Source organism: Typopeltis vanoorti, chromosome 19 (genome assembly GCF_054136105.1).
Source record: "Typopeltis vanoorti isolate ZY-2024b chromosome 19, IOZ_Tvanoo_1.0, whole genome shotgun sequence".
NCBI lineage: Eukaryota > Metazoa > Arthropoda > Arachnida > Uropygi > Thelyphonidae > Typopeltis > Typopeltis vanoorti.
The window spans coordinates 12,682,945-12,700,636 of record NC_143567.1 but is presented as its reverse complement, the minus strand read 5'-3'; the positions used below and the strand labels follow the sequence as shown (position 1 = coordinate 12,700,636).

The 17,692-nt window shown below is 36.4% G+C and overlaps 1 protein-coding gene across 3 annotated transcripts in view; it reads left to right on the top strand.

The window, feature by feature from the left end:
* Herc4 (HECT and RLD domain containing E3 ubiquitin ligase 4) overlaps window positions 1–17,692 on the top strand; it is a 604,012-nt gene that overhangs the window by 286,843 nt on the left and 299,477 nt on the right. For all 3 annotated transcript variants that reach the window (XM_090409674.1, XM_090409672.1, XM_090409675.1), the window contains one exon: window positions 3,423–3,536. In XM_090409674.1, the coding sequence (XP_090265800.1) occupies window positions 3,423–3,536 (114 nt within the window). The remainder of the gene's footprint in view (window positions 1–3,422; window positions 3,537–17,692) is intronic.

The following is a 17,692-nucleotide window of genomic DNA, read 5'->3' as shown; positions in this document are numbered from 1 at the left end:
TATAGAGAAGCTATACTTTGCAAGGAATAGCAACCATTCACTAAAGGTAGGTCATGTCTGAGCATTTTGTTCATATTGGTGTGACTATATGATGATAGCTTGCTCTCTGACACTTGCTGTGATTTCTAATCTTTTGTGTGGAGCATATGCCACCACACAAAAGACTAGAAATCATTCTGCAGCAAATTTGTAAAACATTGAATTTCATAAAGGAAACAAACAAATAAAATACAGAAAAAAGTACACATATTACACACATTAGTAATAATAAAACAATACGATATCATTAAAAAATGTACACACAAAAGCAAACTTACTAACTATAACTATTAATACTTTCTTTGATCCAGTTTGTTAGTAGTATGAATGTTTTATATTTCTCTCCTGCATAAGAATACTTCACCCATATAAATAACTAATTTTCTTTCTGTTAGACACGATGATTTTTTATAGCACAGTCATTACAAACATCTCAATGAAATGGCAACCAATCTACGATGTTTTTTATTTGTTCATAACAGTTCCACTTTCATTATTTGTAAACTACGAACTGTTAGTTTTGTCCAGAATATAATAAATGCTGTATATTATTCTCATATTGCTTTTCCTTCTTCAAACCATGATCAGTTAATTATTCACTAACTTTGAATAATTATATGGTATTAGTCTATTTTCTGTCTCTGCAAAGAAATACGTTCTCTAAATGTATTTTTGCCTATGTTTCACATCCAGTACATTATGCAAATTTTAGCAATAACAACTTAAAAATAAAGTTGAAAAAACTCATCATTATCCTTGCTGGTGTACAGTGAAAACTAATAAGTTACATTACATTCTGTATATTCTTCTGTTACAGTGATTGTCAACTTAAATACAGTCATTGATGAAGATGTCACTGATAGTATTTCTTCACTTTCAGTAATGAAATTCAACATACAATTTCTCTATTATTATTATTATTTGTCACCTCCAGGGAGTTCAAAGACTCATCTAGGGAGGGCATCTGCTCTACAACTCTGCTTCGACCACTCACAATCCACCAACTGACTGCAACTACACCAACGCCATCTACCGCTGAACACCACCACTAGTATTTTTACAGGCAATCACAAACATCCATGCCCACGGTGGGATTCGAACCCACAGCCTCTTGACTGGAGAGCGAGACACGCTAACCACTCGGCCAGCCAGGCTGGCCGAGTGGTTAGTGTGAAACGTGGAAATATTAGCTGTTATTTCTTCCAAATTACATCAAATATCAACTGAATGTACCATCATGGGTATAAAGCTGAGAAGAAACATTTCTGCTTATATACATGCCAGTCCACCAAAATTGACACAGTGGTTTCCCAACCACAGAACTAATCCAAAATAAAAAAGAAAGAAAGAAACCATAACACTACAGAATTTACTTCAAATAAAGCCAAAACATGTAAAGATTCTAGTGTATGGTTCTTGTTTGCTGTGTTTCTGGTATTGTTTCCCCCCCCCTTTCATATTTATGTTTTTTGTTTGTGTTGGTGTGGTGATTTGTTCATTATGCACTTACTGAGAGTTCACTTATGATGAACATAACTTTCACATAGGATTGCTAAGATCTCTTTAATATATATATATATATATATATATACAGGATGGTTCAAAATTCCACGTACAAACTTTGAGGGGAGGTAGAGAATATCAAAATCAACCATATTCATATAGGAAAGCATGACTGGAAATGCCACCCGAAAGTGATAGGTAGCGCTGTTTGCCAGCACTCCAGGCGAGCAACTGGGGCTTCCTCATTCAAGCTTTCGACGTCATACGAAGAACATGCATCGTTTTATGAATGCTGAGATGGCAGACATGCACCTTGTTTACGGGTTAGCTGACGGTAATGGACGAGCTGCTGTACGAATGTATCGCAAAAGGTACCCAAACATACGTGTACCACATCACCAAATGTTTGCGTATTTGCATCAGAATTTGTGTGACTATGGATCATTCAGGAATTGCCTGAAATCCCACCATGGAAGAGATGTTGCATGCGATGGACAATTATCCAGAGACAAACACACATGCCATTACCTCTGCTATAGGAGTATCTCGATCCAGTGTGAATTCGCGTCTTGCACTCTGAGTCCTTACATCCATTTCATTTGCAACAGGTCCACTTACTGATGGCCGAAGATTATTCTCAACATATGGAATTTGCGCAGTGGTTTCTGCAGAAAAGTACCGTAGATCCCGATTTTCCAACTTGTGTTTTGTTCATGGATAAAGCTTCATTTACCCACGAAGGGGTCGTCAATCACCACAATGCTCATGTGTGGGCCCATGAGAACCCACATGCTGTGCAATAACATGCTGTACAACAATGCTTTGCCATTAATGTATGGGCAGGTATTGTCACTGACTGTTTAGTTGGCCCATACCTGTTACCACCTGACTGGACTCCCAGCGGACCTTTCTGGAAGAAGTTCTGCTGGATTTACTGAACAATGTTCCAATGACTGTGCATCAGCAGATGTGGTTCCAACACGATGGAGCTCCAGCCCATTTTGTCATTTCTGTGCGTCAGTATTTGGACAGGTCCTTTGGGGCTCGATGGATTGGGTGTGGTGGACTCGTTGCATGGGCTCCATGCTTACCTGATTTATTGAGCATTGATTTCTTTCTGTCGGGGGGACCTTTAAAGCCATGTGCAAAATGCCTTTTGTCTCTGACATGGACTTCGTGGCAAGAATCGGCATCGCCGATGCTAATATCCGGGAAACTCCAGGTATTTTTGAAAATGTACAGCAATCAATGTGTCGTCAGTGTCAGGCATGCATCACTGCTAATGGTCGTAACTTTGGGCACCTGATGAAACCATATTATGTATCCAACTACTATTGAACTGTTCAGTTACACCTAATAAAGTTTTTTACACTACTTACTGCCTTGTGTTATTTCTGTATCTTTGTGGCCCTGTTAGTACCTTCCGGTGGCATTTCCGGTCGTGCTTTCCTATGTGAATGTGGTTGATTTTGATGTTCTCTACCTGCCCCCCCCCTCAAAGTTTGTACATGGAATTTTGAACCGCCCTGTATATATATATAAATAAAATAAAATAAAATTTTAATTATCCCCCCCCCCTTAAAAAATCTTGTAATTTGGACATTTAAGAACCATGAATTGGTTTTTAAATGTCACTTCAGTCAAAACTGTATTATTCATGTTATTAAAGAGATCTCTTTTGATTAGCATTAAGTTAAATATTGCTTAGTATTTTAGATTTGATATTAAACTAATCTAATCTAAAGGCGTTAGCTGATTTTTTTATATTTTTTTTTTTATAATACTGTATGTGTTCAGTGTAAAGCTGCTAATAAGTCGATCTATTTTCAGATATGTTATTGAAATAATATATTTCTTTCTCTTTCTCTTTCTTTTTTAAGGTTAATATTGAGAATGAAGAATTGATACCTTACAGAGAATTCTATATTCCAGAAATAACTGAGAAGGTTGATGTACGATCTGACTATGCAGTATGGAGTAGGCAGTCTTATAAAGTATGTGTACAGCTGTTAATGATTATTTAAGTATGGATAAACACTATAAACATTATTAAATCATTGAAATCAGTGAAATATAAGTTCTCATCACTTGCCTTAGTATCTGCCATAATGCAAAACCCCTCTCCTTGCAGATATATGCATTAAGGGAAGGGCCACTACCTAGACCGGTTTTGACTTTTATTGAGGTCTCATCAGTGGGAACTAGACCCAGTGGTGGTGGTGATACCAAGGTGGAAGTAATGAAGAAGTCATATTTACCTATACGAGTTTCCAAAAGGTGTCACACATTATTATTAAATTTCTCTGGATTAGAGAAAGATGTTGGAAGTTGAAGATACTTCAGGCACAAACTTTGTTTGCTTACACTTGGATAAAGGATTAAACTAAATATATAATTTATAGTCTAACCAAGTGAAAAAAAAATCCAACATCTTTCTCTAATCCAGAGTAATTTTTAAATTTCTCTAATCCAGACCACCGGGTTTTGCTCCCACTGATGAGACCTCATCAAAGGTCAAAACCAGTCTTGGTAGTGACCCTTACCTTAATGCAAAGCATTATACATGTGCCCAAGGAGATGTGCTTTACATTATGGGAGATACTAAGGCAAACTTATACCACCTTTACCACGAGTTGCCCAGTCCTGAAGATACTTCAGGTGCAAACTTTGTTTGCTTACACTTGGATAAAGGATTAAATAAATATATAATTTATAGTAGTTAAATATAATTTATAGTATTTAAAAGGATTTGTCATACATGCATTTAACAACTCTGAAATGGAGACTGTGTGTGAACTTGGGATCATCCCTGGGAACTAAATGATGGTATGTTTAGGAAGCTTGTTTTGAGTATGTGGAATGGCTACCAGTGGTTGTTATCAGTGCATCTTTGATAATTGTCTAAAGAAAGATATGATAGGTATTTATGCATTATTTTACCTAGAAGAGGCTCTCCCTGGAGGAGCCTACATAATAATAATAAATGAATTATTTGAAATCATATTCATTTGCATTAAAAGATTATGAATTTGTTATCTTAAGGTAAATTAGACCTGGTTTAAACAATGTCTTTGTTTTTTGACTAATTTTTCTCTTATTCCACGTAAATTTATTCACCTGGTTCCCCACCTTACCATTCATCTGTTCACTGGACATCAACAGATGCTGTATGGTCACTCAATTGCTCAGTGATGTGCCACACTAGTCCTTACCATGTGCTCCTGTTGTATGCTTTTCTGGAGACTTCAACTCACTGAAGATCTGTTATTTCAGACACACCATCTATCCATCTCATTGACAGTGTACTCATTCCCTCTTTTTCCAAGAACTTTACTTTCAATTACTGTTTTGAGAAGTCCTCCTTCCATCCTTTCAATGTGTCCAAAGCATTTCAACTTTCTTCTGTCAATATCCTAAAGTGGCCTTAAAAGTTCTACTGATCCTTTCTAGTATCCATTTATTTGCCCACTTTTCAGTTATATAACATCCTCAAAGCCTTTTGTAACACCACATCTCAAAATCAGTTAACTTTTTTCTATAAGAATTCTGTAGGTTCCAAGTATCACATCCATGAGTTGCTGTTGGAAAAACAGCTGCATCCAAAATCTTCAACTTTGTTTGTGGAGATAGATCCATCCTTCTAGATTTCAGACCAGTCCCTTACTGTTGTCTGATTCCACCATACCAGCTTTGCTTATTCTGTTGTCTATTTCCAAATTTGATTTGCCATCTTTACTAAAACCTATGTCTAAATAACTGAAATTTTTTATTGTTCTATAGGTTCTCCTTTGAGAATGCAGCTGAAGTTTTTTATACTCCTGCCTATTTTCATAGGTATTGTCTTTTTCTTTGCTGATTTTCATGCCAAATTTGTTACAACTGTTATTCAGTTTAGTGAGAAAATCCTGGAGACTTACACTGTATCTGTTGCATAGTACAGCATCATGTGAATAAAATAAAGGGCCGAGTTTGATATATTTGATTTTAATATCAGGTTTAATGGCACTCTCTTTCATAATGCAACCCATATAGATAATGAATAGTAGAGGAGATAGTGTACATTCTTTCTTACTTCTGATTTTTCATCAAATTAAATCATTTTCCTATATTTCCTTCAATTCTAACAGCTGACTTACAACTTAAATATGGCAGGCTTTTTTATTTATATTTTTTACCTTCCAGAAACATTTGTTTTTCTTCCTAAAAACATTAATGTACACATAATTGACAAACAAAAGCACTCTTTCCTTGAAGCTCTAAGCTAATTGTAGTTTACGCACACAGACACACATGTATATTTATATATGTAGACTGCTATTGTAAACATGGTGGGGGGATCTTATATGTTATTTTACTTTATTTCTTGTTATTTACTATCTTGTACACTTTAATATGTAATCTTTGCCTTAATGCTTTTTCACTTTAATCGGTGCTATCTATGTAATATCTTCTTATTTACTCTCTATCTTTGCTAACCTCTTATGTCCCCCTTAGTGATTTACTCTTTTATACAAAGTTTATCCACCCTTCGCACTACTTGTCGTATACTTAAGAGTACTGGAAAATTTATTTGTTTTGACTGTGCCACCAGTATTCCCTTCTTGGCATAAGACTCAGTACTATGGCCAGTAGATCTCTCTCTAGCATAAATTCTGTCAAATAAAATAGCCTAAACAGTTGTGGTCTATCAGCACTTAAATTATGCTTCTAATGCCTTATTTGTTTCCTGCTCTCAGGTCCAAGTTTATTTAGGAGCAGTGCATTATAAGCTAAAGATCAGGCAGCACTCTATTGACTAATAATAAACACATTTATTTACACTAATACAAAAGTACATAAATTAAACAATAGGCAGGTTATTCGCTCTACCTACCTGCTAAAGTTTAGCATTAAGAAAACTTCCCATTGGAATTCTAAGCAAACTATACAGCATAGATGTTTATTTTTATTTCTCTGCTTATTGATTAAAAACTCTAAACTATTCATAAAGAAGTTAACATGCTATATCAAGTTATTGCACAAGAGTATTCCACTTACTAACGAGCCAAAACTTTTTCATAGACACTGCTTATTTCTAGTACCTTATAGCTTATCATTCCATCTAAATTATTTCTCCTAGATTACATAAAAGAAATATATAGCATAAAACTGGAACAAACTCACATAGGCTCTGTCATCTGTGTTGAGTACTCATTCAAGGTTCTGCACTTGAATTCCTAAACTTTTCTTCCTTCCAGGCCCTGGATTTCTTCCACAGTGTCTCATCAGGATGGTGGCAGGGTTTGAGATTCCAATCTTTGGTACTCAATAGCTCTGGCATGGTTTCAACGAATGGAGCACATGTGATCTCATCCAAGTGGCGGTGCAAGTTTTCTGGCACTGTAGTTTGCTCTGCTGTTACTGGCTTTGATTGATCTCTCGCTGCATCGTCATCCCATCTAGACTGCCACCAGTATATCTATCGGCGATCCTCTCTTCATTCCCTCTGACGTTACCTTGCTGTATATTCATGTCCCCTAATTCCAGCTGCTGATATCCCATGTTCTCCTCGACACCCTTTTATCTCCCCTTCTTCAGGACCTCGCACGAAGGGTTGAGACCCCCTGAAGAATTCGGTGCGACTCCTTGATCTGTTATTAAAGCCAACCATTTCTTTCTTCTTCTAGTTCACTTCAAAAATCCGATTTGTCAGACAGCAGAACCTTCTCTGAAAACTTCTCTAGAACAATAACATAGTTTCCAGTGACACAGCATTTACTCTTGTTGTTACTAATTTTAGGCATTCTTTGTTTACTACATTTGAGTAGGTTAATTTCCCATTGGAATATATACATTTTTTATACAAAGTTTATTTTTACAACACAAATGTTTGAGATGAGACCTCTGTAAAAATTGATGTAAAGCGCTTGTAAAATTCTAAGCTACATCGAATTTTACACTATGGTGTATGTGCTGGACATCATACTTTGGATAGACAGAAAAATCTTTTGGGCAAATCATGAAGAATATATCAGAGATATTGAATACTAAAGAAGTAAGGTCTCAGCTCTTTCATCACGTGTGTTCTCTTTAGTTGACCCACAAGATGCCTCAGCAGTGAGACATCAAGTCTTATACCATTTCATTAATGCAACTGAGAGAATAATTTGGGAATCCTTAGAAATGGCATTGGATATTATTTCAGTTTACTACTGACATAACCTAAGTAGCAAAGTCCTCATGCTCATATATATATCAACCCTCCACATTAGCAGTTATATAATCTGTAGCACATTAGTGCTGTATATGTGTGCATGTGCATAGGCAAGTTCTTTAATGGTTGAAAGTTATAGTCCTTGCCAAAAACAATGTGAACAAGTGTGTTGTTCCATGATGACACAAGAATTAGATAACTAGATAGGAGGGGGAAAAAAATGACAAGAACTTTGCTCAGTAAGCGTAAGCAAAGTTCTTGTCAAGCTTGAACCTGAACTGAATATGGATGTAGATTTATATTTGCTTGTGTTTTTATGGACTTAATGGAAAGTGGATGAATGATGTATCCAGTTCGTTAGAAGAGAGTCCATGAAATACCTATAGAAAAAGGCATTTGCAGAATATCGTTTAGAAAGTGGGTTTACAGAGGCTTGACAGAGGATTTAACTCTTTATCAGCTGGAGCATACCCTCTTTTGGATATCATTTTAAGGGAAGGTTTTAATGAACCACCCACATACCACAAACATGAGAATGCTGTTCTTAAAGTTGGATGGATTATATATACAGTTGACCCTTGAAGAACACAGGTTTGAACAGCATGGATCCACTTATATGCAGTTTTTTATGAAAAATATATTGGAAAAATTTTGAAGATCTGTGACAATTTGAAAAAACTTGCAGATAAACTGCGTAGCTCAGAAATATTGAAAAAATTAAGAAAAAGTTAGGTATATATATCATGAATGCATAAAATATATGTAGATACTAGTCTATTTTATCATTTACTACCATAAAGTATACACAAATCTGTTATAAAAAGTTAAAATTTATGAAAACTTACGCACACAAACACTTACAGACTTTACATGGCATCATTCACAGTCGAGAGAAATGTAAACTGACGTAAAGATGCAGTGTTAATTCATAACTGCATAAAATTAACTTATTAATTAGTTAAATTAAGTAGCATAAAATAAAAATTTTATAACGATCCATTCATTAGTATATAGGCTAGGCTACTGCAAAGCAATCATATTGATTGCACTAGGCTACCATAAAGCAATTATATTGCTGCTGCTTCGTTATCAATGCATGAATTGTTATACCTGTAAATAAATATGAATAATTTATTTTTCACTTCTTTTCATTTTTGATGTCTAGTGTTAGTGATACATACAATATCTACAGTGTTTTGTATCATATAAGACAATATTGATATAAGTACTGCCAGACATACAATTCTTCTTGTAAAAAGACGACGTAAACTTACAATATCGATACAGTATAGTACTGTAAATGTATTTTCACTTCCTTATGATTTTCTTTAATAACATTTTCTTTTCTCTTGCTTAATTTATTGTTAGAATATAGTATACAATACATATAACACACAAAATTTGTGTTAATCAACTGTTTATATTACCAGTAAGGCTTTCAGTCAACAGTAGGCTATTAGTAAAGTTTTTAGGAAGTCAGAAGTTATATGTGGATTTTTGTACAACACGTGGCAGGTCAGCACCCTTAACCCCGGCGTTGTTCAATGGTCAACTGTAATTTTTTTCCTTGTGAAAGGAAAACTTTATCCATAGAAGGCTGTAGCTTATAGTACATTGCAATTAGTACTGAGTGGACAAAGGATTGATACGTTCATGCTAGGCTATCTTAAATGGAAGGATGGTTTCTTGTAATCCTAAACTGGAAAGGCTAACTGTACGAATTTAATCTTAGGACCTAAAATATCATGCATTAATTCATACATGATGGCTCCTAAGTCTACAAAAGTAAAGTATGAAGTGCATTTAGAAGAAAACAAGGAAATATACTAATATTATCTTCAGCTTACCTGTAGTTTTCCATGGAGCAAACTATGTAAATGGTTAGTAGAGATCTATTTATACTTTTACGCAAGTTTATGATAGAAACAAAACCTAAGTATGTATGAAAGATATGGCCTGAACTTCAGTTCTGATTATCATGCAAGTGTTAAAGAAGGAATTATAAACCATAAAATGCATCGCTCAAGAGGAAGGAGGAAGATAAAAAGAGGAGAGGAAAGAAAGAAGACAAGGAGATGGGGGGATAAAAAAGGGGGAGAGCAAAGAAAAAGGAATGAGTGGAACTGAATAAGTTGCTCTTGAGTTAACCAGCAAATATCTTAATGAATGTGGCTTGAAGTTGTAACTAAATGGATACCACAATGTAAGGAAGAAACTTGGGAAAAAATTGCTTCAGCAGTTTCAAGCTTCCTTTATATTTAGATATGGTTACAACTCCTTCTATGAGTAACTTCTGAGAAGACGTTTAAAGTATATAAAGTTAGTGAACTCGTTCTCATAATAAGTGAGGTATACAGCTAGTGGAATTAAAGAAACTGAACCTCTTTATATCTCTTTTGTAATGTAAGCATTCTTTCTTTTCCATGAGTAAATGAAGAACAAGAGGTTCTCTAGAGGTTGTACCTTTGTACTGGGTTGACTGGGCACTAGCTCCCTACACACCTCAGGGTAAAGTGAAGTGTCTTATACGATCCCAGAAATTGTCCAAGCCTTAGCCTTACTACAGTCATCAGTGTGTGATGACGAACCAATCCTCCATGAGTTGTCCTTGACTTGCAGAACATAGCAGATCTAGACTAGGAAGTTGATAAATATCTCTGATGGAAGATAGTAGTAACAATTGGCACTTCTCACAAATGGAACTCTAGTTGAGCGGAATGGTTGTAAAAACAGATTATCTTGAGCTGTTTCAGGATAGTGACAATTTATCAAGGTACTGTGATGCAGAAAGTAAGGATAAACTACTGCATTATGGGGAATTGATGATGGAGTGATAGTGTAGATAATATGTGCAGAAAGTGTAAGGAGAATGAGGATCCCAAGCTTTTTTCGGGTGGCGAGAGTGATATCATTAACGATAGTCAGAATGTAGAAAATGGCGGTGTGATAGAGAATTGCGTGGTAGTGCCAAATAGGTGTGAGAGCGTCGTTGAAAGTGTAAATGAAGGTAGAAATACAGAACGAATGGATGATTTGATTGATAATGAAAATGGTGAAATAAATGCAAGTAGTGAAATTGCGCGTTTGAACGGTGCAATACACAGAGCGAAAAGGCAACTGGAGCGTATGGAAAAATGTGTGCTGAACATACCAACTAATAACTGGCATAAGTCTGTGACGACAAATAATAGAATGTTTTGTAAACGTCAATAAAATGAAGGAGCAAGTGCTGTATGGGGATTCGCTATTAAGAGGTGTGATAGTTGAGAGTTTGACGAAGTCGGCTGGTACGACTTCGTCAAACTCTCAACGAACATAAAGGACGTCAAACTCTCAACGAACATAAATTCGCTGACGTCCTTTATGTTCGTTGAGAGTTTGACTTCGTCAAACTCTCAACGAACATAAAGGACGTCAGCGAATCTATTCGAGTGCAAAAACAGAGGGTGAAAGAGATGATAATCATGGCAGGAACAAATGATTTGAAAGAGGACAAAATGGAAATGATAGAGGATGTGAGGGAATTACTTGAGGTAGCAAAAGAGAAGAGTGAGAGAGTTAGGATGGTGAGTATTTTACTGTGGTATGACAGTGAAGTGTTTAGAAGGAGGGCCATAATTGCCAATGACTTTATGCGTGGGTTATGCATGGAGAGTGGTGTGGAATTTGTGGAATGAGTTCGATCGGCAAAAGGACTTATATAAGATGGATGGGTTACATTTGAATGGAGTTGGTGTACGGAGGCTTGAAACAGTGTTGATGAATGATGTGGAAGTGGATGTACAGACTCAAGGAAACTAGATTTATTAAGAGGGGGGGAGTAGATATGCAGACTTTAGGGAGGCAGTTGAGTATGAATGAGTATATTATGCCCGAGCGAGCACAAAGGACAACAAATCAGAATGGGATAGTTAGTATAAGGCATCAAAGTAGGGATGGGACAAATGGGCTTCTACAATTCATGTACACTAATGCCAGGAGTATTAGGAACAAGAAGGAAGAGTTTTTGGTCTTGGTTGGCACTTCCAGGCCACAGGTTGTTGGTATTAGTGAAACATGGCTGGCAGAAGATGATAAAGCTAGTGGGATTGAATGCGACGGGTATAGCGTGTTCAGGAGTGACAGGGTGAATAAAAAGGGGGGGGGAGCATTATTGATGATAGCTGATGAGTTGCAGCCAAGGAGTATAGAAGTTGAACTGCAGGATAGAGAAAAGAGCACATTTGAGGCTGTTTGGTGTGAGATAGAATCTAGCAGAACAAAATATACAATTGGGTGCTGTTATAGACCAGGTGATGGAATAGATGGTGGGGATAGTATGCATAGGCAAATAGAAGAAATGAGAAAGGAGGGTAATTATTATGGGTGATTTCAATTATGGTAACATTGACTGGAAAGAGGAGAGGGCACATGGGAGGAAGTAATTGGATTTTATGTGGTTATTAAGGGACAACTATCTGCAGCAGCATGTAGTGGAAAATACCAGGGGGCAGAGAGTGCTTGACCTAGTAATTGCAACTGAGAATGTGGCTGTAACGAACATGACTATGTTACCACCAATTGGTGAGAGTGACTATAAGGTCATGACTTGGGAGGTGGCTAAAGGAGTGGAATTTACAATTAAGACAGGGTACATGTCGAATTACCGGGCTGGTAAGTATGACAAGCTTAAGTGTATGCTTGGCTCAGTGCCATGGCATGTAAAACTGCAAAGGCTGGATGTTGACAGTGCATGGGAGGTGGTTAAGAAGTGTTTGCAGGAGGCAATGGTTGACTGTATACCAAGAGTCCGAATAATAAATCAAGTAGGGGTTAAATGGATGAATAACACTATTAAGCTTGAGCTGCAGAAAAAGAAACAATTTAAGGAGAAAGGTGACCAGCAGGTGCAGGAACAGTATAAAGCTCAGGCCAGGATGGTAACAAGGGTGGTAAGAAAAGCAAAAGCGGATTATGAAAGAAAATTGGCCATGCAGGCTAAAGAGAATCCCAAACAGTTTTTTCAATATGTTGCAAGTAAAAGGAAAAATGTTCATGGTAGAATGATCTTAAAAAATGCTGAGGATAGGGAGGTAACCGAATCAGTCGATATAGTGGAATTACTGAGCGAGCACTTTGCAAGAGTATATCATCCAGTTAGTGACATTGCAGGAATGGAAGAACCAACAGCTTATACTGGAATTGTGATGAATGAAGTAGAGGTAACTAGTCTATTACAGAACCTCAATGTCAATACATCTGTGGGATTGGATGGTATACCAGCTCGTGTCGTACGTGAAGCAGCTAAAGGTCTTGGAGAAAATAGTCAAGAGGAAAATACAAGATTGGATAGAAGAAAATGGGATACTGTATCGGGGACAGCATGGTTTTGTGAAGGGTAGGTCATGCCTCAGTAACTTGCTCACGTATTATAACATAGTGACAGCTGAACTGGATAAGGATAATGGGTTTACAGTGATTCTACTGGACCTTGCTAAGGCCTTTGACAGGATACCACATCGAATTCTAATCAGTAAATTGCAGCATATGGGGATCGATATAGGGTTGATGAGATGGATAGGAGGGTGGTTGACGGAGAGATATCAGAGAGTGGTTTATTCAGGAGTAGAGTGCACAAGATGGCCTGTGACTAGTGGTGTGCCACTAGGATCTGTTCTTGGACCACTGCTGTTTAATTTGTTCATTAATGATATAGGAAAGGATCTGAGAGGAACAGTTCATTTGTTTGCGGATGATGCAAAGTTGGGTAGGGCAATAGTGAATGCAGATGATGTCAGAATTTTCAGAATTTTGCAAGATGATTTGGATAGATTGGAGGTCTGGGCTAAGGTGAATGGATGTCAATTTAATGTGGCAAAATGTAATGTTATACATTTTGGGGTGAAAAGATTAGCAGCAGATTACTACATTGGTGGAACTGTACTCCAGGAAATTGATGAGGCACTAGATTTAGGAGTGTTGGTGGATAAGGAGTTTAAGTTTAGGGGGCACATTGCAAAAGTGGCCAAATCAGGTCATCAAATCACTTGGTTGCTGAAGAATACGTTGACAAGCAGAGACAAGCAGGTTATTGTTCCTCTGTATCGAGCCTTGATAAGACCCCATCTCGACTACTGTGCCCAGATTTGGTCATCTAGGTTTCTTCTTGATGGGGAGGAGGTGGAGGATCCAGAGGCAAGTAACCAAGATGATAGCAGGTCTGTGGAATGAACCTTATGAGAACAGGTTGAGGATTTGTGGGTTGCAAAAATTGGTTGATAGGCAGAGGAGGGGAGATATGATTGAGACATTCAAATTACTGAAGGGTTTCTATAAAATTAATTCAGAAGATATTTTTGAGAAGGGCTGGTTGTGGGAGGACTAGGGGACATCCATGGAAACTAGGCAAAAGTGTGGTTAGTAAAGGTGTTAGAGCTGGGTTCTTTACTTTTAGAGTGGTGAATGAGTTGAATGCGCTCTCAGAGTCTGTGGTGGATGCTGTGACAGTGAATGAGTTTAAGGCGAGTTATGATAGATACTGTATGAATGTTGAATAGTTGTGATGAATATGATTTGGGGCCTTCCTCGATGAGTCTAATGACTCCCTGGAGTTGCCCATAATAATAATAATAATAATTGTATAAGGCTTTGGTTAGGCCACACATGGGCTATTGTGCCCAGATTTGGTCACCTGGTTTTCAGAAGGATGGAGAGATGTTGGGAAGGGTCCAAAGGCTAGATTTTTCTTTCATTGACTAAGGTAGTTTCTGACCTCTGGAATGTCAAGTATGAGGAAAGATTGAGAAGATGTAACTTGCAGAGTCTGATGGACAGGAGGAAGAGGGGAGATATGATAGCGACCTACAAGTTGATAAGGAGTTGTTATAAGATCAGTGGTGGAGAAGTTCTACAGAGAATATTGGGAGATCAGAGGAGAACCAGGGGTCATCCCTGGAAACTGTATAAAGAGGGTGTGAGTAGGGGAGTGAGAGACAGGTTTTTTTCGTGCAGAGTTGTGAATGATTGGATTGCCTTGCCTGAGAGTGTGGTGTCTGCAAGAAGTTTGAGTGTGTTTAAGACACAGGATGATGAGATGTGTGTGTGATAAAAGGACCTCCCAGATGAGTCTTTGACTCCATGAGGTCTTGAGGTAATAATAATAATAAAAGCTGTTGTATAAACTGAAGAATATGGGTTTGGAATATAAACTCTTCTCTTGGGTAAGCAGACAGTTGAGAGAAAGGTATACGGTTGGTGTGAATTTGCCAGATTTAAGGCATGACTAGTGATGTATCCCAGGTTATATGAAATATGGGGAGAAAACATGGAGTCATCCATGGAAATTATGTTTGTTCATGGTTAAGATAGGGGTAAGAGCTAGATTTTTCTTTCATAGATCCATGAGTGAGTAGAACAGTTTGCCTGTTGTAGTGAGTACATCTAGTGTGAATGAATGTAAGGGAGGGTATGACAACTGGTTTGTGATGTGTAGCCTCCTTTGATGAGTCCTTGACTCTCTTGAGTTCTCAGATAATAATAATAATAATAAAATGTCAGAGCAAATGTCAAATAAGAAATAAGACCTAAAAAAGAAAAACTGATGATATGACTGAGCTAAAAAAATACAATAAAAATGAATGTAAATCCTTTGCAGTGAACAAATGAAACAGAATAAACAATGACAAGAAAAATTGTTGGGGGGAAAAATGGTATCATGGATTAAAGAAACAACGCACCAAGCACAGAGAAATGCTTGGGTGAAATAAGAATAGAACCTAAAAAACCTTGGTTAATAAATGAACGGATCTCATTGATAGATGAGGAAAACAAGCAGCATGATAAGAGTGAAGAGGAATATGTAAGATAAAACCTTTGGAGTACAGAAGATGCACAAAATATGTCAGGAGATTGAAAATATGATAAAAGAGTGAAAAATAGACATTACATGCAGATTGATAAAAAGAAATGCAAAATTGTGGAAAAATAAGAAGTACTGTAATAAAAGATTGACATTATAAGATTTGACAAATCTAAAAGATATAGAAAAGAGATAGTGACAGTATTTGGTGGACCTATACAATGGACAGGATTTACATGAATGTAATATCTCGTCCAAATACTGTTGCCATCTCTTTTCTGCATGTTTTAGATCTGTCATATGTTTCATCTTCAAGTGAAAATGAAGGATATGATATTCTAAGAGAATAGCTTGAAAGTGTACTTTACCAATTAAAAAATGGATGAGCCCCAGGTTAAGATGGTATCAAAGTAGAATTGATAAAAGAAGCTGGTGATATGATAAAATTGAGTTTTTTTTTGAAAATATTAAAAAAACTTGACAGAAAAGGAGAAACAGTTGAAAGATTCAAACAGACTATAACAATCTCTATGCCACAAAAGCTAATGCTACAGATTGTAAACATTATTCAGTAATTAATCTCTTTTCATATGATTCAGAAATCCTTTGCAAATCAAAATACAAAACAGAATAAGAAATAAAACAGAGGAAACCTAAGCTAAGATTAGCTTGGAGTTAGGAAAAAATCTTGGACAAGAGAAGTAATTCTTGCTTTAAGACAATCATAGAAAATGGAGTGGAGGCAGGAAAGGTCATATACATAGCTTTTGTGTATGTGGAGAAGCCATTTGACCAAGTAAACTGGTAAAGTTAAAGTATGGAAATTGCTAAAATAAAGTGGAGAGACAGAAGGGTTATATGTGATCTCGACTGAAAGCAAACATCTCTAGAATTGGAAGGAATGAGAACTTGGAACTGCTAACAGTTATCTGTTAGCAGTATAAGTTTTATTTCATTTATATCTGTAAAAGATATAAATGAAATAAAAGCAGAAATACCATCTAATATAGCCATGAATGGTCATAGCATATCTTGAATTAGATTTGTAGATGATATTGCACTAACTGCTGATTCTAAAAAAAGAACTTCAAAATGTTTTGGTGATGATTACAGAGAGAATTTTTAAAACAATTTAATATGACTAAATAATAAAACCAAAATTCTAGTCATGAATAGAAACTCATTAGTTAAGATCTTGCTGAATAGTGAAACACTACAAGTTTCAAGTTTTAAATATTTAGGGAGTGTGAAACTTGAGGATATTAGGAGTGAAAGAGACATAAGATACAGAATTCATTGGCAAAGGAAGCTTTTAACAAAGATGAGATATTTATTCTGCTCCAACATAAATTTGTTGTAGAGGAAACTGGATAGGACATATTCTTCTGAAATAGCAATTTTACGGTAATGATTTTGGGAGGAAAGGTGATGGGTAGGATAGCATTAAAAACCAAGACAGAAGTTTATGGATCGAGTGATTAAGAAATCAGAATGCCACAGCTACATGTAAATGAAAAGGATGGCAGTGGATAGGAATGAATGGCATCAGAAGTATTCTTTTCCATGACCTCAAAAACAAGGAAAAGTGTTTTCTCTCTCTCTCTCTCTCTCTCTCTCTCTCTCTCTCTCTCTCTCTCTCTCTCTCTCTCTCTCTCTCTCTCTCTCTCTCACACACACAGAGAGAAGTGGAGAACAAATTTTTGTTTAACAAAAAAGTTTGAAAGCCAATATAAATTGGGTTTAACAGAAACTTAAATCATTGACATAAGAAATTACTCACTTTCTTGAAAATGCTGAATTCCAGTTGAATGCAGATTAGAGTTTTAAAAAGTAAGAAATTTTGGTTTATTAAGACAAATTGTAAATGAAGTATGATAAGTGTGCATGAAAATTGTTGTTAGTCCCGATCTTTCTTTTGTGTTGTGCCCTAAACATGCAAATTAGAAAAGCATACCATTGTCAGTTAGAGTGAAAGTATTATTATCACATCACACCCTCTACAGAGTCAGCACTCATCGTGGAAGGTTCATTCAACTGAAAGCACATTTATCATATTGAATCCTAAAATGCTTAACACTAATTGCATTAAAAATTTGTTCTGGTAATATGTTCCATTCATG